Consider the following 27,551-nt stretch of genomic DNA (forward strand, 5'->3'; position numbering starts at 1 on the left):
GCTCTAATACGTTTAAAGTTTCGATACAAAAAAAAAAACTATTAGGCATAATGCGAAAACTGAAAGTCAATAAGTCTTCCGTCACGTATATGTAATATTTGTTTATATAAAATAATTTCTATATAAATATTATTTGCGTTATATAATAATGTAGTTTTAAAATATTATATTATTACACAGTTCTAACTTACCTACTTATGTTTTTTAGACATACTTTCCACGAAAATAAAGACGTATGCCCTACATCGAAAGTGAATAGCGAGGGATGGAGTTTAGAGAACATCTAGCAGCTTCCTTTAGTTCAAATGAGCTGAAATTCGATTATTTACTAGACAGAACGGTATTGTAAAAGGGTCGATTTATTCCAATAATTTGTAGGGGATTCCCGGAGAAAGTCATCTTTTATCATTTTTAAAATTTTTCTCAATCTCCATCCTCTCCAGCCTCTTCCTTGATCTAGAAGATGAAAAATTGGTATGTCGGTAAAGTATGAAAGAAGTGCATTTTGGAAGTGCCAACTATCCATCCCCGCTTCACTTCTTTTTTTTTTACTGGAAAATCATGTTTTTGTTTTTAAGACTGTGCGTGCCTTCTCCAAAGTTCTCCAAATTGAACAAGTGCCTTTTCTAAGTGTCGACTCTCCGGTCCTCTACAAATCTCATTTCAATAGAAAACATTCAATACCAAGAAGTGTCTAATGATGGGAAATATGACCTTCATGACCGAGCAGTGTTGCTCACGAGTTTTTTTTTTAAATAAAATTAGTTTTCTTTCTACAGCTACACAATCAATTTTAATATTTTTTAACACGTATTATTTTGAACGTAACAAGTATTTATTTTGTATTTTATTTATTTTTAAGTATGTAGTTAGTTATTTGATACTTATTAGTGTTTATGTTATTTTGTAAAGTTTCAACAACACAGAGATTAAAATTTTAATATCACTTAAAAAACTTTTCAATGTCTCAATAAAATCAACACTTTACATTGTCTAAAATAAAATAAAATATCTACCTACCATTGATTTAGTACAGACAATATTCACCTTGAGCTCAAAATTCACGTGAAGAAGAAGTTTTTTAAAAGATGTAAAACAATAATGAACCTCTATAAAGTTTCATTCAAAGATTGTAGCTGACATTTTTCTTCAAATTTTCGTTTTTTCGATTTTTAGCATTAAAATTGGCTGAGATATATACACACTTTTAACGATAATTTCTACTTTTTTTGTAAATATAAAAGAAAAGCTGCTATGCGCGAAGAGATAAATTTTATCAGTTTCTCGTAGATGAGTCTGATGTCATCAAAAACTATCATTCGGAAGTTATATTTACACTTACATTTTTTAATAACTTACATTTTTTAATAAATTTTCCTCTTACCATTTATGAGCCCTTTTCTAGGCATTTGCGCCAAATACAGAAATAATTATTATCTTTTACAATAATTAAATGCTTGTATCTAAGACAGTTTTGTTTGTTGTTTGCTTGCATAAACTAAACATCTTTTACCAGTAAAATTATTTAACGTAAGAACATAAGCCAATATACCGTCTAGTCGCTTTATATTTGCCAAGTTATACCGTTAATAATTATTTTAATATTGATTTGGAATTGTAGTTGGGGAAATCAAGTATTCAGAACGTTCACAGAATGACTTGTAGCTCATTTTGTGTGTATATGTAGCTCAAACAGAGGGTGTATTCAGTCTTACGCGGTTTTGGTATTGTTTTCCTGTTTTGTCCATGTTAGATAGTAGCTTTCACTAGCTTCAATTAATTTTTACAATGGAAAGTTAGTTGAACTAAAATGGTTTTTAGTTATTTTGGATGAAATTTGAATGTTTAGTGATTGGTTATCAAAGGTTTTAGAAATTTCAAAGGAAAACTTTCCATGAAGTCGAATCCCATTATTTCAAAACAACTTAAAGAAATTGATGGATGAGTTTATTGTAAATGTATTTAAATCAAATTAATGTTGTTTTTTACTTGATTTAAATCATTGCATATGTTGTCGAGCCTTTAGACTGTTTAATACATAAGTGTGTAGAACTATTTTCACACTTACTAATAATACATAATACCACACGTAAAAATAAAATTCATAACATACTAAAACGAATGTTTTCCATGAAAACGAATAGAAATATTTTCGTTTGCCATTAAAATATCGACCAAAAAACTTAAACAAGAGTTTAGTAGCAACTGTACCCGAACACCTAAATACGAATTCTTAATAGCATGTTTTTATTAAGTTTTATTATATTAAGTTTGTCCCAAGTTTGTAACGCTTAAAAATATTGAAGTTACGAAAAAAATTTTGGTATGGGTGTTCATAGAATCATCTAATTAGTCCATTTTCGATTGTCCGCCCGTCGGTCTGTGAACACGATAACTCAAAAACGAAAAAAGATATCAAGCTGAAACTTTTACAGCGCATTCAGGACGTAAAATTCGACATTTCCATTCCAATTTTACAATTGTCCAAATATATCGTAATTACAACAATACGTTATCAAAAAATAAAATAAGAAATGTTAAAGACAACAAGAAATAGGTAAAAACAAGTGAATTGACTGAAAGTGAGTTAATTGTTGAAATACCATGTATAGGCAGTGTTGCTTACTCTATCACATTATACATATACCTATACATGTCACACATACATAACTGATAATTCCATATTAATACAATACATACTATATAATTTGCATCTAATGTGTGCCCTCGTGAGTAAACAGTGGTGTTTACGAAAAAATGTTTCAAACAAAAATTATTTTTGTTTTTTACATTTAAACATTTGTTCTATCTCTAGCGATTTAGAATATCCAATTGACCTATGTTGCTCATTTACGAACTCACTTTTAACGTCCTGAGTGCGTTGTATTTCAGCCGCATTATTTTCGTTTTTGAGTTATCGTGTTCAAATACGGACGGACAACCGAAAATGGACTAATTAGATGATTCTATGTACCAAATTCTTTTTCGTAGCCTCAATATTTTTAAGCGTTGCAAACTTGGGACTAAACTTAATATTCTATGCTTATTTCATATATAAATGGTATAAAAATCCAATGGAGTTGCAATTGTTTTGAAAAAAGTTCTTAGAGTCATTGATTATAAAAGTTTATTATTAATAAGATAAAAATAAACCAAAAACATATTCATTGTAAATTATAGCGATTACCTTCCTATTTATAAAACATGTAATTTAAGAAAAAAATGAATAAATTACTTGTAATTAACACTGAAGAATAAATGAGGAAGAATTTTATTTTCGTTAAAAAATAAAAAAAAATTAATTCTTAAATATATTTCTCGACACGGATGAACATTTATTATATAAAGTATAACATAATATATTAATATTATTTTAAAGTTATTAAAGTAGATTATAAAAAGGTTCTTTGATATTAATAACAAGTTATTTTATTCTAGGTAGCGAATAGATTCAGAAAAGTTTGTTTTCTGAAATTTCTTAGTACATTGTTTTGTTCAAAAATTTTATATACAAAATTATTATGCAAACTTTTGACTTCAATAAGTTTATTGTAAACTAGAAGTGAAACTTTATAGTTTGCATAACAAATATTTTAGTATTCGTTGGGGGCAGAACAGACCTAGCGTCAGAAATATCAGTTTTCTAACAAACAGAAAAAGAATTTGAATTTATATAAGTTTTGTGCAGTAAGTCTGAATCTTTTTTTTTTTTCTTCTTTCACACATAATAAGTATTAGAATGGAAAAACACTTGCAAACCTTGTTGAAATAATAATACTAGTAAGTAATTATAAAATAAATAACAATATAAATAATAATTATGATAATATTAATAATTTGCCTATCTACCTCTTATAATTGACAGAATAATTTCTGCGCTATGTGGGCTTATTTATGTTCTCCACATAGCAAATACTGTATCCAAAATATTTTCATAGAAATAGCGTACTTTCGGTAGTAAAAAATAAATTATGAAATTTGAAAAAAGTTAAAATTTATGTAAAAATATACTTAAATATTCTGATTTCGAGTCATAAAAGCAAATTTTTCTTTTATAATATTAAAATTAAAAATCGTAGTTTTTAAACTGTATATCACGTGACCTAAAACGCGGGCAAGCCCTGATGTGATGTTATATCGGTATGAACCATAGACCATCAGTTAGTTCAGTGTAGACAGCTGGGTATAATATATTCATAGATCATAATTATTTATATTTATTATAATTAGTTGTTCATGAATATATCTGTAAAACTTATCTGTGTTATTTCGTATAATGATACCGATATTACGTCACGTCAAATTAGATGCCCGCGTTTTTGACAGTTTAAAAAAGGTTTAAAATTTAATTTAAGTTTTTGGCAAGAAAGCGTGTGTATTTTTCCGAAATAAATTTTTGGTGGCTTTTTAATAACAAAATCAACATTTTGAAGTACTTTTTCAAATATAGTAGAGTGCCCTATTGTATACACTTTCGTATATACTTCTTGATTTATCAGTGATTCATTAAATTAAAATTTACATGGTAATATTTTCATTTTAGCTATATTAACAAAAAACTCAAAATTCTCTTCCTTCAAGCTTTCATATTATTCTTCACCTTAAAGCATGAAGAAGGTATCCCAAAATAAATTCAATGCATTCTTTTAATTCGAGTCGTAGAACTCGTGAAGCTGAAAAAAAAAACATAAACACAAAATACTCGTAGAGCTAACTTAAATGATTCAGGATAAGTTGAGTACACTCATTCTTCATTTTTTCAATTAAAAGCCTTGTGTATTTCATTTGTTGTAGTTTTAAAATCGCTAACAGTTGATTGGTCAAATTCTCGTATTAGTTTGTGCAACAAGGTGAAAAATGTCAAATACTTTTTATACACGAGTTGCTATACAAGTAGAAATAGCTTACTATTAACTGATTGCGTAAAATTTACTCGAATTGTAATGCATATTGTAATTTGAGCAAGACAAGTAATTGTTGCACAGAAATCATTTTGGGAATCCGATTCTATCCTGTTTCATCAGGTAACGAGAATTACACTGTTGTATATTATTTGCTCTATTAGTTTTATCTTTCCATTAAATATATAGCTATCTTCAATGGATGTGTAACATTTTAATATTGGATACACTTTGTACAAGTGAGTAGGTATTAAAATACATATAATAACAAGTGTACCTGGTATGTAGCATTAAATGTACGTAACGAATTTATTGCTTATGTAGTTATTATGTATTTAAACTAATTTAAGAGTACATATTCACTTACAGTTCTTAAGGATTAACATATTACTAAGATTTGTAGTTAAAAATTGAGAACCATTAAAAACTCATGCATTTCACAGCGCTCTTTCTCCGAAATTATGAAAGAAAATTGAAAATTTGCAGGTTGTTCCGAATAAACGCTCTACTAAAAGTGGATAACAAGGAGTCAAATTTCTTATCAATTTTTTTCTGCTTAAATATATTCTAATAATATTTGTTGTAAAAATTAGCAGAGATTTATTTATAAGAGCTCTAGCCAAAGCTAATGTAAAAGGATAAAATGGGAAAAAAATTATTTCAACGAATTAAACTGAAATGAATGGGTAACGTAACTTAATAAGTAGCTAAATATTATTGTCTTATTATAATTATTAAATTGAACAATAAGCTATAACTAATTACTTAACTTTACGGCGAGAAACTAAAGAGAAATTCAATTAAAACTTGAAAATAATATTTCAAGGAAAACTTATAGGGATTGATTTTCTGTAACTCTACCTATTTTCCTGTTAAAATATACTAGAAAATACTTAAAAAGGTTACTTTGGCTAATAGAATCTTTGACAGATGGAGCTATAAATTTTTACACATTGTTCTACTAGTTGGCACTTCAAACATACATTTCGGTGAATAATTTACGAACAGCTTTACATTAGATTACTTAAGACGTTTTCGAATCCCTTAGTGTACCATATTATGTGCACATTTTCCGAACAGTTTTTATGATTTATTTTCTGAGTAATGTTAAATAAAAATTTCTTAGAAAGGTGCTTACATATTTTTATTCGATTGAGAGAATAAATTGTTATTATTATAGAAGAATCTTGTATTAAATTGATTTTGTCGTGTTGGTACTGTAGCTTTGTTTTTATGACCAAAGCCGTAAATAAACGTAAAAACTATTTACTTTTAACATACTAATTATTTTCATAAAATATAGTAAACAATTATAATTGGAATAGAAGTAAAATATGATTGATTGTAAGATATTGAAAACAAATTTATGAGTTTTAGTTTATTATTATTTTTTAACAAAATGAAATTTTTTTAGCCTTTTAAATGTAAAGAAACCTTTGCCAACAAACCGTACCAAAATCTATAAGGCATTTGATTTTAAAATACATAAAATTGAAATTTGCACTTATGAAGTCTATACACTTTTCATATTGACCCCAATCACTCATAGTCGCTTATTTTCACAAGTACGAGATTCTTCTAAATCTGGATATTTTAAATCAGATTCTATGATATTTCTACAATATGGAAGTACTTTTATGCCATTATACAAATCATATGCATAATCTTATGTATAAAATTATCGTGTCACGGAGTTTGTGGTTAAGCTCCTCCGAAACGGCTTCACCGACTCTCATGTAATTTTTTGTGCATATTGGGTAGGTCTGAGAATTGGACAAAATCCCCCTAAATGTTAAGGATTTTAATTTCTAGATAATTTTATTTTTTTATGATACAGCATTAGAAAATACATACAACCCTGAATTTTCAACCCTCTACAATCAACGCCTATTTTTCCATTTTTACGATTTTTATTCTTAATAATTTCCTTCAATTATGATTTTATTCTCAATTCAAATTGATATTTCGCCTTCGCCGGTCGATAACCGACCAACTATCAATCTATCAGTTATCCCCGCTGGATGTCTATTGTTGTCACCTCTCATCCAGCAAATATCACGGAGTAGGAATGAGAACGAAGCCGATCTCTTGTCTTGAACACTTATAGTAGATAGTTATTTTTATTGAACTAAAAAAATGTTTCCTAGAAATAATATACATGGCAAAACAACGTTTGCCGGGTAAGCTAGTTTTGATATAATAATTGGGAAATTACTTTTTATATACTTTTAAACAATATTTCCCTCGAAAATAAATACTAACCACTGTTATAAATTCTTTTCAGACCACAAAAACACGATTTATATTTATCTATTTATGTCTCGACCTTTTTAGCTTTTCCAACGGCACACTTTTGTTCCAACGAGCTGATATGTAGCGTTGTATACAAGGTAATTTAGAATGGATTCCCATGAGAAAAACAGTTTTTTTCGATATTTTTACGACTCTACACAACGTTTCCAAATATGGCGCTTTTTAAATTTTATAAATTTCACTTGTTACCTTGTTTCACTTTGTTCTTAAGACGGTTTTATACACATTTTTCAATGACGTGAAATCATTATTTATTGGTGTGAAACTTTATAATTTTTTTAAGACTCCTTTTAAACATTCGAAAAAAAATATTTATAGAGAAAAGCGGTTTTCCAGATAAGAATGGTTAAAGTTACAATTGAATTTCAAGCACTGCAATTATGCCCTTTACTCTATTGATTTGAAATTTGGATATGTTATAGGTATTCATATTTTATCTGCCCTGGTAACTTTTATTTTCCATTGTTCACATCCAGGTACTTTTTCTGATTCCACTATACTTGGATGTGAACAATAAAAATTGGATAAATTAAAACAATTTTCGAAAAGTAACCAGGGCACGTAGAATAAGAGTACCTATAACATATACAAATTTCAAATCGATAGAATAAGGGGTATGTATAATCGCAGTGCTTGAAATTCAATTGTAACTTTTTTTCACCAATGAATATTTAAGAGGAGCCTTAAAAAAATTATAAAGTTTCACGCAATCAACGAATGATTTCAAGCCAATTCAAAATGTGTATAGAACAGCCCCAAAGTCGATTTTTTACATCGAACAAAAAGAAACATTTAATAAGTCCTATAATAAAAGTAGATCAATAGTTTTTACGTAAATGTTCGCAGCTAAAAAAACATTTCATTGGATGTTTGGAATAAAATATAGGTCCATTTACTAAGGTTTGTTTTGTGAACAATAAATTATTTAAACTTTGCATTGGAAAACAATATTCACGATCGAATACAATTGTTCGTATATCATAGAAGGTACTGACTGTGACCTTAACTGTTGAAGTAGTTAACCTCTGTTAAATGAATAAATATACCTGTATACACTTTTAAATATCAATGAGCATGTAATTATTAATTACAGTAGGTCATTACAGTTAACCATCGGCTATGTTTAACATTTTATTTATGTTTTAAAAAAAACATTTATATTTTCATCAGTAAAAAACAATCAAATTTTCAATAGTTTGTATTATTTAAATAAAAGAAACACCAAACAACAAAAGGAAAACCGATTTCAAAAGAAAAACTTTTCCAAAACAAATTAATATTTACTAAAAAATAAAAAAATAACGATAATATTATGTAGTTAAGGCTATTGTTATTTTTGGAATCGGTGTCAGCCAAGTTAATGTAACAAACTGTTCTGTTACAGTTGTTTCCTTGGCTGATACCGACTCCAAAAATAACAATAATTTTTACTTCATTATATTATCGTTTTTTTTTTACTTTTTAGTGTATTAACTTGTTTTGGAAAAGTTTTTCTTTCCAATTTTTTGTTTGTTTGTTTGTTTGAAGTCGGTTAAAATCTTACATTTTATTCAGGAGAATTAAAAATTTTGTTTTCGGTATTTCAAAGTTTTTTATCAAGACCTGCCTGAACGTTTTAGAAAACCTTGTGCTTAACGTAATGCATACGATCAAGTTTACAGAGTGCTTAAGTTTTGTTCCGTAAAGTGAAAGAAATTGCTATTAAAATTACGATATGAGCATTGTATGCTAAATTAAGCAATTCATTGCCAAGCTGGTTTAAACGCTTAAAAATATGTATTTCTACAGCAATTTTCAAAGAGTAATGTGTAAAGATAAAAATAGTTGATCTAAACATCCTGAATCCAAAACTGTTATAATTACAAAATTAATTATTCTAAAAGAATTCGTGATGCCGTAAAAAAAAAGCAAATAACACAACAAGAAAAAAAAAACACTCCAAAGTATAAATAAAAAAATAAAAGTATTAATTGCAAAGAATTAAAAAATACAAAAAATAAAATAAAATACCACTTTCAGTTTAAGTCAGCTAAATTCTTGTTTACTACAGACAAAAATACAATACAAGCTTCGATTCATCAAGTAACAGTGGTGAAATGGTGAATGGCCAATTATTTCTCTTCCATATTAACTCATCACTCACGTATATATACTTTAGTTTTATGGTGAGCTGAAAAAGAATGCAGAAAATACTTATTTAACTAGACACACTTATTTCGATAGAATATTCCTATTAATTTCCTAGAAATTTCGAACTGGCAAAATATAAAATAACTAAATAAAAAAGCTGATGGCCGAAGTAGATACCATTACATTGGTACAAAAATAGGTTTTTTTTTTAAATATACATTAAACTTTGAATGTAATAAGTGTGTGCTAGGTTAGGTTATATTGGCTGTCTACGAAGGACACACTTGGGCTATAGAGCTCATTGTGATTATATATATATATGTGTTTTACCAAATCAGTTATTCAATTTCAGAGGCTGAGTGCACCTCCTTCATGCATATACCTTACCTTGGGTGACGGCTGAAATCGAACCCGCTACCCTGGACATACCGCGGACGGAATTAGTTATGCCTTAACCAACTGAGCTACCAGGGCGACAAATGTGTGTTTAAATGCTGAAAATTTTGTATCTCCATGTTATTTATTTAAAGTAAACATCGGGTACACTCTATTTGTCAGATAAAATCGCAGGATATTCGCCGTATATTGCCATTACAGTACTGGGTCTACGATTAGGTACTGAACAAACCATACACAGCAAAAAAGTATTTCATAACGTAAGAAATTTTTTCTTGAAACCAGAACTTCCTTGTGACAAGAAAAATAGATTCCATGGCAATCTATTATTTACCTAAATTATTTCATGCTTACAACAGATATAGCTAAATCATTTGTAGAAATTTATTTCGTCAGGTTCTAAATTATAGGTGACAATAAATAGATACTTTTATATCCCATTTAAATTGTGTAATCTAATAGATATCCTTTTCTTGATTAAATAATTCTATCGTTAAATTTAATTATATTTATTCAAGAACGAAGTTTAATTAACCTTTTTTCGAATTATAATTATCTATAAATATAAACACTCGAACTCGTTTGCAATATTTTTATTCGAGCTTTTTATTGTTTTTTGGTTTACTACCCATGTTTTTCTTTTCTTTGTCTATTAAATTTTTGTCTTTTTATGATCATTAAGATTTTTCTTTCCTTATGCAGAATAAATCATCTCTTTTCGAGTTTGTTTCCTGTGCGACAAATAGCTAATTGAACATTGAATGTGCCAAATTTACTCGACACACTACCATTACTGTACGTGTGAAAAGTTTATCACACTGAATGGAGAATTAAGTATTTGTCATTGCCGATTATCCCCAATAGGGTATTATCGTTAGTCAGAAATAAATTATGAAATTTGAAAAAAGTTAAAATTTATGTAAAAATATACATATTCTGATTTCGAGTCATAAAAGCACATTTTTCTTTTAAAATATTAAAATTGAAAATCGTAATTTTTAAACTGTATATCACGTGACCTAAAACGCGGGCAAATCCTGCTGTGATATCATATCGGTATGAGCCATAGACCATCAGTTAGTTCGACAGCTGGGTATAATAAATCCATAGATACTAAGTACTTATATTTATTATAATCAGATGTCTATGAATATATCTGTCAAACTTATTTGTGTTATTTTGTATAGTGATGCCGATATCAAATTGGATGCCCGCGTTTTTTGACAGTTTAAAAAAGGTTTAAAATTTAATTTAAGTTTTTGGCAAGAAAGCGTGTATATTTTTCCGAAATAAATTTTTGGTGGCTTTTTATTAGCAAAATCAACATTTTGAGGTACTTTTTCAAAAATAGTCGAATACCCTATTAAGGAACAATATTCTCTCATATATTCAGTTGCTCAGGAAATAGCTTTGAGTTCGAAACCAAACTAAAAAAATTACCAAAAATTTTTTCATTAATGTTTCAATAGAGAGTAGTTAATATGTCGTCTGTTAAAATTCCTAGTTGATTCTATGTAGAGTTTACGAAAAATTAATTATTAAAAATTTTTTTTTTCATACTAGTATATGGAGGAATGGAAATAAATGTTGGTTTTCAGTCAATAAGTTCTTTTAAAAACGTAACCACTTATATAAAAATTGTTATTAATATTCTTATAAGTTTTATCATGATTATTTAGTGGTCGACCCCATAGTATGGAAGTAAACTAAACATTGTTAATATTCATACCCAGGTGTAGCAAAAAATCGTATTTCTTTGACAATTTTGATGAAATTGTTTTAAAATTTTGTCCACCGCGCAGTCGCTATCATTTAAGTTTATTTTGTTATTAGTTTGAAATTCAATCATAATTTTTCGGCTTCTTTAAAATCTCATAGATTCAGTTAAATATGGATAAAAATACGAATTTTACTCGTTTACTCAAATTCTAGTCAATTTGTCTTCGTATCACTTAAATTTTTTTTCCAAAATTAGTGGTTAAAATTTACTTTAAAAAAAAGTGCTAATTAAATACGCCCCTGATTTATTATAATACATCCTGTGTGTATATAAATGATAAACTTTTTGCAATATTTCTTTTCAAATAATAATAATCATAATAAATACAAAATTGCAACTTATGTAATAATTTTATCGATATCATAAAAGTTCATTGTGCTCAAAATTATAAACATACCTTACTTCTACAGCAGCAAGTACATAATTATTATATATAGCTACATGTATATGTATACATCGATCAATCACAATACCTAAGGAATGGAGATCGCGGTCACATCATACAATAATGTCGTTTTATTAAGTTCATCAGATCAACCACAAAATAAAATTTAATGAAAATAAAAATAAAAATCCTTTCCAAAATTATAAACATTAATGAACACATAATAATATTGAAAAGCCATGTTACCTGTATTCAGTAAGGTAAAAACCACACACATCGTGTATGTAATTTGTGTGTTAAGCATAATTGAACCCCTTAATACAGGTTGTATACTTATTAAAAAGGCAAAGTCAGGTTACAATTCATATTATACTTTGAAGTGTTAGAAAAGTGACAGAATGGAAGAATAATTTGTGTTAAGGATATATGAGCACCAAGGGAATTTTAAACAATAAAAAAGCCTTTAACGAAAAGAAAACCGACTTCAAAAGAAAAACTTTTCCAAAACAAATTAATATGCACTTAAAAGTAAAAAAATAACGATAATATAATGTAGTTAAAATCATTGTTATTTCTGGAGTCGGTGAATTCGAATGGGACCATACGGAAAGCACCAGCTTTCAAATAGATAAAGAATCGTCAAAATCGGTTCACCCAGTCGAATGTTCTGAGGTAATACACATAAAAAACAATTACAGTCGAATTGATAAATTCCTCCTTTTTTGTTTGAAGTCGGTTAAAAAGCTAGATTTTATATATGAAGTTGGGCTAAGTTTAAATCAATTCTGAAAATCTTAGGGGGGGTTGTAAGATTATTTAATTAAATAAATGACTTCAAAAGTTTGCATATTTAACATTGGTTTTATGGGAAAACGGTAGATGGATGACATGTTTTCATAAATTTCAAAACTAGTCGGTGGAAATAAAACTATTTAAATTAAAGTAAAAAATTCATCACCAAAGTTGAAAATAAGGTACCAATAACATCAACCCTAAATATAAAATAGCCTTAGTGCTCGTACTACCTTAAGCTTGATTATAGCTTTCGAAAAATGTATTCACTAAAATTCATTCTTCCGTTTAACCAGATCAACTTTGTAATTTAAAAATCTTCATACAGATACATACAGATATGAAAAATACATTAATGTTATTTCGATAAAAGAATTGATAGAAAATTATTACGAAGAAAAGTTGTCGGATTTTTATGAGGAAGAACTAAAATAAAACTCAACTAAAAATTTTTTTTATATCATTCTAATTAAACTTACAACTGACTCTTAATTAGTTTAGTTACAAAAACTTCGTTAGCTCTACAACTTTTGTCTGATAAAGATAGTTTGTTTGCTGTCTCTTATTGATATCTTATATATATATATATATATATATATATATATATATATATATATATATATATATATGTATATGAATAGGTATTATTTGTATGCATACTGATCCGTTACATACATTGTAGATTTGTTTATATGTATTTACGATCAATATCGTTAACCTCATGATCATCAGCCAGCAACTAGCAAGGCAGGCAGCCAAGTAAACACACAGTTCGTTCGTTGTGTCATTGTAATAAAAACACCTCACACACAAATTATTATCTCGCTTCTGGTATCAATTCAATTTTAATGTTGTTATTTTGTAGGGCAATTTTAATACAAATAAAAAGTACAGTGGCGGTCTTTCACAATACACACTGAGGCGTCAATTTTACAAGAATTGGCAGTAATATTATGAACAATAAAAGTTTTATATTGATGCAGTCATCTTAGTCAAAATTAGGTAAGTATCTCGGAATTTAAAATATCCAGCTGTAAACTCGTAAGAATTTGTATTTTGGTCTCTTAAATGTTACCTCAAAACCTACATATGGTTGAGTGTACGAGTCTATTAAAATCTATGGGCAAAGGTCACAAAAATATATTTTTGCACATTTTTTTGCAAATATCTTGTTTCCTGTGGGTTCTTCGCTATTTGTATTTATTATTAATATTGAAGAGGATTAAATTCCTAATAACTTTGTTCCAGCAATTTTTTTTATACGTTGAATCGTTTCCGAGATAGAGGGTGGAGAGCGTGTGGTTTAAGCATCATTTAAGGTCAATCGGTAGTCGCGGTCAAAAACACGCCATAGAAAGTTTAATAATTATTGATAAATACATAATCCCTAAAAATATATTATAAATTTGAAAGTAAGGATGTTTGTTTGTTTGTTTGTTATGATTTCATGCAAAAACTACTCGATAGATTTGAAGGAGACTTGACTATAATATAGCTCATACATCAGAAAAACACATGAGCTATAATTTATAAAGCTGTATAAAAAGAAGGCATTGATTGGAATCCCAAATATGGGGTTGGATAATGCATATCAAATTCCTGGAACCTATCACGTCCATTTTAGCACCTTGCCCCGAATTGCTAAACGAAATATTTGACAACTGCAAGAGTGATTGTGGTTCGCAATGTGTATGTCAAAATACAAGTTTATACAAGTTAGAGGTGAGTATCTCAAATTCCGGTGAACTTACTATAACTAAGATAATTGAATTGATGAATTTATAAATTAGATTTCTTACATAAATGTGCATTGAACGTATAGAATTTATGACATAATAACATATATAAATAGGCTCTAAGATAGCACTTGAATTCCCTTTTAGAAACTATTTCATAAATATTTTTATTTCATGTCATATTTTTATAAGAACCTAGTAAGTTAAGTTCACTTTTATTCATAAAAATAGCATTCTATATTTTTCACTATTCCTCAAGGCTATTTTTACAAAACAATGCATTTATGAGATACATTTTTATATTTTAAAACGATAACAATTTTAAATGTTCGTTTTAGTTTACCTTTTCTGGTGTTTTACAACAACTTTTATCAAACTTGGTATGTCAATTTTTTTAAATTACATATTTTTTAATTACTTAACTTTTTAACGATTTCATTTGGATAATAGAATAATTTAAAAAACATAAACGGATTTTATAATAACTATAATAATTGATTTCCGCGAACAAACCATAACAGTGCTTTGTTCACTTATTACGAATGTATAGCCATCCGGATTAGATAGAAAGCAACATTTTTGCTAATAAATAATAATTATTCACAAAATGGTATACACATTTGGAAAATTGAATGAAAAAAAAAACAGAGTCAGTCATAAAATTTCTTAATTTGTAAATTGAAATTATTAACGTCTCCAGAACGTCAAGTGAGTTCAGTGCATTTTACTTATCCCAAAAGTGTCCAATGCGCCTAAATAAGTTTTCAATTCAAAAATACACAAGTCAAAATAAGAAATGGAAAATATGAAATCTAAATTATTTGGAGCCAAAAATCATAATATTTTTAAAAAGTTAGATACGTTTAGTCGCGTATCTAAACAAGATTAAATTAAAATAAACTGTCTCTCCAATTATAGACAAATGCTTAGATAAACTATCTAACTTTTCAAAGCTTTTTTCAGAAAGAATTTTCCTATCAAAATTTTGCAATGCTACTTTTAAATATAGATAATGGTTTAAGTTTGAAAATAAATTTATATTTCTCTATAAAAGTTTCATTGGTCAATTAAAATCATCAATTTTTTTCAAACAGAAAAATATTAAAAATTACTTTTCATTTTACAACGTTGCCTGTGCTAATAGCTTACAGTTTTAGCTTTTTTTATATACAAATTAATGTATAAAAACAGAATTATACTTTAAACAAATAGTAGGTTGGCTGATAAGTCCCCGGTCTGACACATAGATGGCGTCGCTAGTATTAAATGCATATTATTTTTATATAGTACCAACCTTCAAATGATTCGTGTCAAAATTTGACGTCTGTAAGTCAATTAGTTTGTGAGATAGAGCGTCTTTTGTGAAGCAACTTTTGTTATTGTGAAAAAAATGGAAAAAAAGGAATTTCGTGTTTTGATAAAATACTGTTGTTAATGTATAAAAACAGTATTTTTAAAACTACATCTCTAATGAAATTCAATACTACTATAATAGTTTTATAAATGATAATACGATGGATAAAACTTGTATTATACATATAAAAACAGCCACAATGTAATTATATAATAGTGAGATAGATCAAAGACCTTTTCTGCATCTGTACTTTTATCCTAAATTGTTAATTATATAATTTAATTATGTTCATAATCTGCAGGGATTGAAACTAATAATGTATATGAAGAGAACCTTTATCTTTGTTATATTTTTAATAATATAACTCCTTAAATTTAATTTTACTCAGCAGGAATTTTTCAGTGTTAATTATTTTCTCTTACGTGTTTGGTTCTTATAAATGTTTTTAAATGATTTATTTGAAGGTCCACATGTAAAATGCCGTGCTATGTCCCGAAAATGTAAGACAACGAAGATATTTTGTGGCAATCCTTTTTCGTGCGTCAACGATCTTAGTAGACAAATAAAAAATTATATACAGATAAAACAAAAGTTTAAATGATTTTACAAAGAAATCATTTACTATTATCGAATTGATGGCTGGATTGGTTTCAAAAGCAGGGTTATATATGGGACTAAACGGAGAAAATAAATCAATATTTCTCGGAAAAAAACTTCGATTATAATTTTGAAACCTTAAGAAATGAATAATTATTATCTAAATATTCCGTTTCTCAAAATTTTTCTATTTTTAATGGTAGAATATGATGTGTGGAGTAGATATTTACCATTTTGAATTTGTATTCTATGGTTTCACATTTAAATAAATAAGCTAATATTTCAGAAAATTAAATAAGAAAAAACACAGCACATTTTGACCTTCAAAAATCTCTCGAGCGAGCTACCTTCAATTTAACCTTCATCATGCGACCAATTATTTATCAAGCACAAAATAGCTCAATTATTACTAAAATATTATTCAATCTTTATCACTTTCTAAAGAAAAGATGTTTAAAAATACATGCATTATTTCAATTCAAAATTATACTGAACTAAGTCTAATCGTTTGGAAATTCCCCAAAAAAAAAAAAAAAAAAACAATTAAATAACCAAAAAAGACCACTTAAAAAATAATTAACGGTTTCGAAAATGAATTCAATGTTAAAAAGCTTGTGGAGCTCGATATCTGTTAAGTAAAATTGTTATGAGAATGCATGTAAACAGCATCACATATTTTACCTTAGTTTTAAAAATATTTTGTACTTTATTGTCCAATAAAACGTGTTTTCTTATATTATAAGCCATCAGTTTCAAATTTTGGACAAAAAATCAGCACTCATGCCCATTAAATAAACTTCTTCAACCAACTCCTCCATTCAAGTTTGTATTTCATTTCATTGTGTATTTTTTTTTTAACTGTAGCAAATAAAAGTTTTAAAAAATAAATTTCATAAAACATGAAGTAAAAAAATAAATTTTGAGCTTTCAACGGGTTTTACTTTGATATATATAGTAACTTAGCTACTAATAAAACAAGCAGACAAAAGTAAAAACGATAATTAAAAAAATACGTAGGTATCTTTTTTTATAGGTTTGTAATTATTTTACATCATGGTGAGATCCTTTAAATTAATTTATTTATTTCGGAAAAAAAATTTTCTTTTTGTACGTTTGGTAAATTGAAAAATTTGTAAAACAAGACAGCTATGAACAAATTATACACTTTTACAAGATTTGATTAAAGGGCAAATTTTTATTATAATAAAGTATCTTCTACTAACGTAATATGATCGCTAAAGATACTTAAAACAATGCTTTAATCTTCAATAATTAATAAACAAAAAAGTTTGTCAAGATTTCTATAGTGCTAGTGCTAGTGGTTAAGAATGGTCTATTTTCTACTTGTTAAATATTCACTTTTAAACAAAAACAAGTGAAATCGAACAATTGACTGAGCTAACTGTTGAAATGCCATGTAAAGATAGTGTTGATTAACTCTGTCACATTACACATACATACATGTCACACAAATTTAACTGATATACCCATATAATATTACAATTTGCGCATAATATGCACTATCACGGGTAAACAGTGATGTTTACGAAAAAATGATTCAAACAAAAGTTGTTTATTCTTTTAAAAGGAACATTTTTTACATTTGAACTTTTGTTCTATCTCTTACGGTTTTACAAGATGGAGCCTACGGACCCAAGACCTAATTGATCTTCCATCCTAAGCACGCTATAAAAATTTCAGCTTGATATATCTATTCGTTTTTGAGCAATCGTGATGACAGACGACAGACGACACACAGACAGACAACCAGAAATGGAGTAATTAGGTGATTTTATGAACACCTATACCAAAATTTTATTCATAGCATCAATATTTTAAAGCGATTAAAACTTGGGACTAAACTTAATATACCTTGGTATATTTCATATACATGGTATAAATATATATATATAAATATATATATATATATATATATATATATATATATATATATATATATAAATATATATATATATATATATATATATATATAAATATATATATATATATATATTCCTTATATATAATTATTTAATATTGATTTAAATCATATAAAAAATTCAAACTAAGAAATTATTATCAACGCAGTTGTTTTGTATTTGAAGCGTAGCTAAACGTTAAGCTTCTTTTAATTAGGTTAAGAAATGCGTCGGACGTAGTTATAAAATAAATCAAAATAAACTATAATATTTTTGATTAATTAAAAAGGTCTTTAAACTTTATAATTACTTAAATGTCATTAACGATACTGGTTTGAAAAATAAAACACCCGGAAATGACATATTATTATAGAAAACGTGTCAGTATGTAATTAAAACAAAATAAAAACGTCATATAACCTCTATATATACAGAAGAGACAGAAGCAATGTAAATAACACTTTTTCCTTGGAAAATTAATTTTTTCAGAAATGAGATACTGTTTATCATAAATTTTGAACATTTCAAAGAAGTGTTTTTATAAAGTAAATGAATAAAATATGTCAAAGTTTAAAATTCGAAAATACACAAATATTTAGTGCTTAAAAGTGTAACCACCGATCAAATATTTACCGAAATCATTAACAAATTTGGTATGCGGCCACTGGCTTATTGACTTAAAAAAATGATTTTTTGTCAGTATGGCGAATAAGACAGAAATTTCACAATCCGCAATAATACTTGATTTGCCAGTGATATTGTTAGATATTATCAGGTTTTATGGTCATTTATACCCTATGTTTATAAGGTGTTCATAGTTAAGAATATACGAGTGCCAGGACAATTTTTTTAAATGAAGTTGGAAGTTTAAATGAATTCTCAAATTTTAGGGTGAGGGGGTTGCCCGATTATTTAAATAAATAAATGAATTCAAAAATAGGCATGTTTAACATTTGTCATAGGTAAACGGAAGATGGATGATATGTTTTTATAGATTTTTCCAAAACTAATCGGCGGAAATAAAAAAAAAACTATTTAAATTAAATTTAAAACATTAATAAATTATTGAAAACAAAATAAAAACCGTTGTACCCGACAAATTAAGGATGTATGAGCTCGGCAATAGGGACACAAATTTTAAAAAATATATAATTTCAATTTGGATGGTGAATTATAACTTGACAATATAAGCCGAAAAGTAAGAATAAAATTTTTCGACAGCTAAGTAATTTTCAAAATATCGAAAATTGAACATTGTTTAAAATTCTTTCGCTTTCGATATTTTGAAAAACAAGGCATATTGAAATATTTTATTCATATTTTTCGTCCACATTCATGTAATTATAACAAAATTCATCATCAAAGTTAAAAATAAGGTACAAATAATTTCATACACAAGTCTAAACTTCCCTTGACGCTCATCTTAATCTGTTTTATATAACTTATCGTAATCGTATTAAAGGTTTGTAGCCTACACATAGAGGTAAAACGTGTCTATATGTAATTAAAAAAAGTGAAATATTTTTTTGTGATTTATATACTAATAAATGAAATAAACTAAACATTGTTAAAACAACATCATCAATAATAAATTATCCCATTCAATCAATAAAAAAAAAAAAAAAAAAAAAAAAATACACAAACATTTATCTATATTCCATAAAAACTGCCACCTCAAATATTAATGTAATATTTTCATATAGGAAAAATTTGTATGCATAGAAAACGAGAATATCTATTTAGATTGATTTATATTCAAATTGGTATATTGTAAAAAATTTCAATAGCTATAGAAATTTTTATTTACACTGGATATGTAAATTGAAAAAGTTTTAAATTTTTTTTTAATTCTTTGCTACGTCTATATTTTTACTTTATTATATTAAATAAAATAAACTATTGTGATCGAAAAACAAAATCAATATCGGGGTTTCAACGGAAATACACATTTTGAGGGTCCATGATTCACAAAAAAGTGGTTTTTAAAAAATGTTGCGTCCGTCGGTATGTCGGTATGTCTGTTATCAAGCTGGAGCCTTCAATTTTCAACCGACTTTTCTCAAACTCGGTACAAAGGTTCAGTTAGGTCATAATTCCAGACGAATTTTCATTCATTTTTTCCCAAGACCTTTTTTCAAGGGTACTTCCCTCTAGACCAAAAGAGGATTTTTGGGGTTTTCTCAATAACTGCTCTAACGATTTCGATTAAACTTGGCACAAGGCTAGACCTTAAGGTGTTCCTAAGATTGGTATAAGCCACATATCCGGCAAAATTCGAGAAGGCCCACACCCTAAGGAAAACCTTTCCTAATACAGGAAAAGGGAATTTTCTAGGGAGAGATTGAGGGGACAGCAGTGAAACTTCGTATCAGGGTTTATATCAACAATCAGTGGGAGAGTGATAAACTTTTTGGCAACACAATAGATACAGGATTTTAAATCCAGAAGTGTCAATTTTGCTTGGAAAGCGAATATGTTTCCAAAAAAAATGGCAAGGAAGTGTTTTGTAGCTCATTTTCCAGACAAATAAGAAGATTTTGAGTAGTGTTAACAATTTTGTTGGAAAATAATTTTTAGTAAAAAGTTTTAGTAAAATTATAATCTTCATATAATATTTAGGTATAACATTTCCCAAACTTTTAAACTTCCATGCATAGCGGCAAGTAGTCGTTACAATTTTTGAGCAATTTATTTCAAAACTAGAAAGTACATGTTTTCAAATGAGTGCTAGGCGTTCACAAATTCATTGATTTATCGCAGAGATACAGGTATTTGAAATTTTGAAAAATTTTCCTTTAATATTTTGGTTGTGTATATTTAAATTATATATGTGTAGTTCATCTATATTCCGGTCTGTAGTTCATCTATATTCCGGTCAAAATAAACAAAAATATATGAGTGAAGGTTCAAAAATTAGCATCCGGTTGAATTTTGATAAGATTGTTCAAAACACTATCATAAATGAATTCTTAAAAGTCCTCAGTGATCCGATGAGGTAATCAAAAGTAGAATTTTTTTTTAAATTTATAGACGAGGATATGTGCCGACCTGACGATCGTCCGTAAGAAGAATCATACAGAATTTAGAATATTATTACTATTTCTAGATAATAAAAAAGTTTTGGTCGACCGGAAACTTTTTTTTGGTCTAGCTCCCATTCGACGGAATGTTCAGCTCCCGTTCATTTGATAAAGAACAAAGTTCCAAAAAATAATGAAATTACCTAAAAAACCAATTGTTTAAAAAAGAATAGCAAGCTTTACAAGTGTTATTCATAAGAAATTAATAATATAACGAATAAAAAATTATATTAAAAACCATTTTTCAGAATGTATTTATTTTTTATTGATTAAATTGTCACATGAACAAGATGTACTACAAATTTCAAGATTGATTTGTGCTAACGAAATATACTATGAAAATAAAATTTTTTTTTTAAAAAGGGAAAAATTTGGTGATTAACAAATTCAATCACTATTTTGAAGTCGACATTTATCGTATCCCCAGAAAGAAAGAAATCGACTTGTGCATCAAGTTCTTTTTAATTTTACCCGTTAGCTAGAATCAAATGTATAGAATACTGCATAAGAGGATAAGCAGTTATGAGAAGTATAAGTTTCCTTTTAATTATTTGTTGATTAATTATATGCTTTGAGTCTCTCGGCTTGTTAACTATCTGAATACGGCCCTATGAATTTTTATATTGATTTTCCTATGGAATTTACAAATGAATGTGTACTTTTGTATTTTCATTCTTAGTTTTCGCGGCATCAACATTAAAAATACACATGATTTAAATAATTTGCACAATAACATTATTAATATTTACATTGATTTACGAGTTATACTAAGATTAGCTCTAAGTTTGTAACGCTTAAAAATATTGATGCTACGAACAAAATTTTGGTTAAGATGTTAATAAAATCACCTACTAAGACCTTTTCCGGTTGTCTTTTTGTCCATCCCTCGATAACTCAAAAAATGAAAAGAGATATCAGTCTGAAATTTTTATAGCATGCTTATGACATAGAATTTGAGTTTGAGCTTTTAATGAGCAGCATTGGTTAATTGAGTGTTTGGGTCCGCAGAATTCATTTTATATCAAATTTCAAAAACGTTCTTTATAGAAAAATAAACAATTTTTGTTTGCAAAAAATTTTTCTAAACATTACTGTTATCTTGTAAAGAGCGCAAATAAGAAAATAATCCCCGAAAATCGAATGATATTTTTATAATTTATAAAATATACGCCGTTGTTCAAATTAATTTAAATAGAATAAATAGAATTTCTTATATCATAATTTTTGTTAATTTATCACATAAGCTTATAAAATTGATTTTTTAACGGACTACTAATTAACTCTTTAGCATTGCATTCAAATAATTCACGAGGGAATTATTCACCAGCCTCAAATTATTTTTTACTTTTTAGGGTTTTTTTTTTTTTAAGTTTTGTACTCATTGTATATACCACACTGATTCTTCATAAAAACATGACAACTTTATTATTATTGAGTTTTGATTGTGAATTATACAGATGTGAATTATAAATAATTCGTTATTTATTAGTAGAAACCGATTATAAATTAAACAATAATAAATCATATATTTTAGGTACTCTTTTATTTCATTTAAATGACATAAATTTTGAGACTGTTTTAACAGGCAATTATTCTTATTGCATGTGAAAATTTGATTAACTTTATTTATTCATAAACTTGATTAATCTATACATAAATAATTTAAAGAGCAATCGATTTTCTCATATTTTACATTGTTTTTAAAGCTGGGAGAGCTTTCTATGGCATAAAAGTAATTTTTCTTAACATAGAGTTTTTATTTTTTTTCAAGTCTACCCTGTGGAAACTCGTTTGATTTGAGGCTCGTAATTTAATGACAAAACGTGAAAATAAACAATTAACCAGGCTAATTTTTGTAATACACTGCGTAGGAAGTGTTGTATATCAGACACCATTTCTAAATTCCAAAAAATTTTCGTGGTATTTTCTGAAATTTTTTTATCTCTTTGATATTATCTTCAGGGTCAATACGCTGATAAATTAAAGAAACGTATCAATTTTCAACTAAATATTTGCTCTTATTTTTACCCTTATGGGAAACCAATCATGTTTACGGAAAAAATTTTCAAACTCAAATTGTTAATGATCGTTGCGTCTCCACACAGAACGAAAATGAAACTCCCTGAGTGCCAGTAACACGTATTTTTAATGGTTATTAATTCTTGATCTGTCAAAAACTCAATGCTTGATCTGTCAAAGACCAAGGATGCGTTTAACATTTTGGTACTTGAACGGTCTGAACAAATGTTGCTTTTTTTCCTCAAATTCATGCTCAACGACTCCGAAAACCGCAGAAAGACAATTTGCGTGGTGAAGTTCAGAATTTTCAAAATTTTTTTATCATTGGCACTTCTAGGGGTAGTTTTAATGGGGTTTCAACCATCCTCAGTTAAAAGCTCCTCAAGAGATGATTTCTTAAGTAAAACTTTGAATTTAATAAATTTTTCATCTCTGTCATTTCCAGGGGTCGTTTTAATGGGCTTGCGACGGTATTATTCAGTTGCTTTTTAACCTTGAATTCACGTTCAACGGCCTCGAAAAAACCCGAGGGACGATTTTCGTGGTGAAATTTTGATTTGTTTTCACTGTTACTATTTGGAGTGCTTTGGGGTGGGAAAACTATCCTAATTTTCTCAGTTTTCTTTGTAATGCCGTGTAATTTTTACCAATAGGTGCTATGACATAAAACTTTTTTTACAACTTTTAACCACCATTTTTCGACAATTGTTTTCTTAATTATAGCTTTTCATAATACAAAAGAAATAATTTTTAATATATTCTAGCAATATCAAAACTTTTTTTATATCCAGAGAACAAACACATTGCACATATATGTAACAAAGTTTTGAAGGACGATAAAAATTACTTTAGACGATAGTTTCTTAACTTAATGCTTTTTTAATTCATTTGAAGTTTTTTAATAAAAAAGGATCTTTGCAGTATCAAAACTTTTCTTATATTTAAGATACAAAGCTTATACATATTTTATTAAATATAAATATACGGAAATTTTGCTATACGAAAAACAAAATAATAAAAATTCAATTTAGTCTAGGAGATATTGATAAGAATTGATAAAGAGTCTCCCAAGATTTCTCTTACTAGGTCATCGAATATTTCGAAAACGTATTTTACTGCTTAAAAATGTGGTCTCTTTGCACTTGTTGAAATGAAACAACACCATGTAAAATTTGTTTGGTATAATATATGATTCGAACCCTTTTCGAAAAATTTTCCTCGAAAAATTATCTACAACTGAACTGATTGCAGATGGTATCATCTACATAATAAAATGAAAAAAATCCTTTGAGGAATTTTATACTAATTTTCGTTATCGCTTATCAAATTTTTTGTGATTTGAAAAAGTATCATTTCTCCGGTTGTAAGTTAGTATTGTAATGACTTTTTTTTTTAATATTTCTGACTAAGGAAACTCATTTCCAAACAACAAGGCAAGTTATATTTGCTAATATATATTTCTATCATGCCTCCAGAAGACACGAAATATAAAATTACTTAATGAATTAGCACATAACATGCGTCACTACCTCTTAGACTAATTACACCTTTGACAAAAAAAAGCAGACGGAACCTATGTATACATATACATACATGCATAAACAGTATGGTAGTCAGCCAGTGTAATACGACCTTTTGACATTATATTTGAATATTCTTTTATAATTTTGTTTTTTTCTATTAAATTAATAATGAAACGAGAAATATTCCAATGAATTTTTTAATAATACATAACTAAATCCCAGGTGGTCTATGTATGATTCAAAATTTATTTAACACTTTGGTGTAACCAAATTTAATTCAAGTATTTAAAAATTTTTTACAAAGACTTTACTTTTAATGGTTATTTATAAATGGGAATATTTGGCCATTAAAATTCGCCGCTGTGGATAAAGATACAAATTCTTTAAATTAATCTTACAAAGATCCGCTATGACGTATGATTCTGTGACGTAATAAACCGCTATGGCGTAAAATACAGAGACGAATGCGTACCTACGGACGATTTAATGAATTAATTAGCTGTAGGTAATATGTGTTAGTTTATAGAATTTTTAGCATGATTCAAAATCAATAATTAATTTGAAACATGGTATATTGTATTTTGGTCAAGGAAATTACAGTTTCCAATGAATTTTATAAGAAAAAGCAATGAATTTTATGCTCATTTATTTACATTTAAAATTTCGAATCGATTTCAACTCAATTTCAAAGGAACGAATCGAAAAATTTTTTTTCTATAGAACTCCATTTATAGCCATTTAAAGCGGGTTTAAAAAATATTTAATAGAAAGTGATTTCTAAAAAAATAATCTCCTACTGTAGAACTATTAACTGCCCGAGATCCACCATCACCTCTCAATTCGAATTGAATTATAATATCTACAAATCCTTTTGATAGTATTTCTAATTTTTTCGACAAAAGGCACGCAATTAAAAGTTCGTATAATTTACTTTATACTAGCAGTTATTCGGCTGCTTCGCAGGAAATTTCAATATTTAAAGCAATTTTTAGCATGCCTTTGTATGCCTTGTATGCCTTGTCCCTTATTCCCTCTTCCTAACACTCGCAATATAGACAATACCATGTCTCCCGACTATTTTCTTGATAAAAGTCCTTACGTTTCCGTAATCCTTTGTGATGAAATTGCCAAAGATAAGGCTGAAATTACTTATGTCGTAGGGCTAAGGATTTACAAGATTTGATGTTCCGACATTAGAGTTGCCGTGGTGGTGGAGATGTCACTCCATCTCCATAGTAGTCAAAATAACAACACTGAAAGGAAACACTCTGGCGTAAGAACTCCATATAAATTTTCAAATCCTAATTTGGTCAACTGTTAGAACATCTTTGCAGGTGATCTGTTGGAGCCGACCTGACCAATTAAAAAAAAAACATAAAATGTACAATGAAGTTTGAATCTCCTGTATTTGGTTTTTTATAATCATGTACCTTGTTTTTTTTTCTAAAAAAAACGTGTTTGTTTATTTATTTTATTTTTCACAAAACCGCCTTTTATGAATATTTTTTAATTAATGGAATAAAAAAATGATGATTTTATTTTTTTTATCAGAATTTTATGTAAATAGTTCGTTTCAAACATTTTGTTGGTATAAATTCTTTTTTGAATAAAACTGTAAGTTATAGGCGTTTATTCCTCACTAAACGTCAAAATTAAAAAAAAAAAATATGATTTTACGAATGTTTTAGGTTTACAGGCATCGTTAGGTACACGCCACGAACTACTGTAAAAAGGATATGTGTGCCAATCCGATCAGTGATCACTTCATCAGTGAGTTCATATTTGAAAAATTTATATGCATGTATAAAAAGTTGCTTTAAAAGATATATCTTTACAAAATACGATGAGTCATGTCACATGTCATTTACACACTATACCAATGGATTTCGTTTCCCCTAGCATTCAAACTTATAACTCCCGGAAGTGAGTAGGCATACCGAATTCCGCGCCACTACCGGTAATATTTATTGGTAAGAAATTCTATATCGTTTAATTGTATTATTCATCTCAGTTTTCAAGCATGCAATGTTTGTATCGTTAATCTAATGACAGTGCCTGTATTTTTATACTGTATGTGTGTTTGTACAATCTAGGCATATACATATCTGTAGTATGACAGCATACATCCGTTTAGTAATGCATCTAAGCGAGAGGTATTATATTCATGTATTGTAAGACTGCAGATACTATACGACTAATCTTCTGTTGTATGCATGCAGAGAGTGGGAGTTTTGTTGCATACAAATATTATGAATTGACTAAAAAACTTCCACTCTCCAAGCGTCTTCCAACTAATGTTAAATACATGTATATAATACCTCTCGCTTAGATGCATTACTAATCGGATGTAATCTGTCATACTACAGATATGTATATGCCTAGATGGTACAAACACACATGGTATAATGATATTATTAATTTATAGATATACTCTCGACAGGGAGGTTCAAGTGCATGTATATTCTACTAAATACTGAAATCAAAAATTTAAGTATTTAACTATACTTAATGTATGTTAAGCTTTGATTAAACCGTCATATATGTATTGTAACATAGAGATAATACTTTAGAGCTGCAATGTCACCGCAAAATGGTTGATCGTATTTGGGAGACCATATAAAGTAGG

At 27.8% G+C, this 27,551-nt stretch overlaps 2 protein-coding genes across 4 annotated transcripts in view; one reads left to right on the forward strand and one right to left on the reverse strand.

Annotated features, from left to right (window-relative positions):
- LOC123290467 (synapsin) overlaps positions 1–27,551 on the reverse strand; it is a 178,138-nt gene that overhangs the window by 84,997 nt on the left and 65,590 nt on the right. The window lies entirely within an intron of this gene.
- Positions 1–27,551, forward strand: part of LOC123297255 (metalloproteinase inhibitor 4) — a 92,713-nt gene that overhangs the window by 47,953 nt on the left and 17,209 nt on the right. Inside the window, exon 1 of one of the 3 annotated variants that reach the window (XM_044878850.1) lies at positions 26,614–26,695. The exons of the other annotated variants lie outside the window; for them this stretch is intronic. Coding sequence (XP_044734785.1) covers positions 26,662–26,695 — 34 coding nt within the window. The 5' untranslated portion in view covers positions 26,614–26,661. Of the gene's footprint in view, positions 1–26,613; positions 26,696–27,551 lie in introns of those variants that run through there. 3 annotated transcript variants of the gene reach the window in all.

This window comes from Chrysoperla carnea, chromosome 1 (assembly GCF_905475395.1).
Source record: "Chrysoperla carnea chromosome 1, inChrCarn1.1, whole genome shotgun sequence".
Taxonomy (NCBI): Eukaryota; Metazoa; Arthropoda; class Insecta; order Neuroptera; family Chrysopidae; genus Chrysoperla; species Chrysoperla carnea.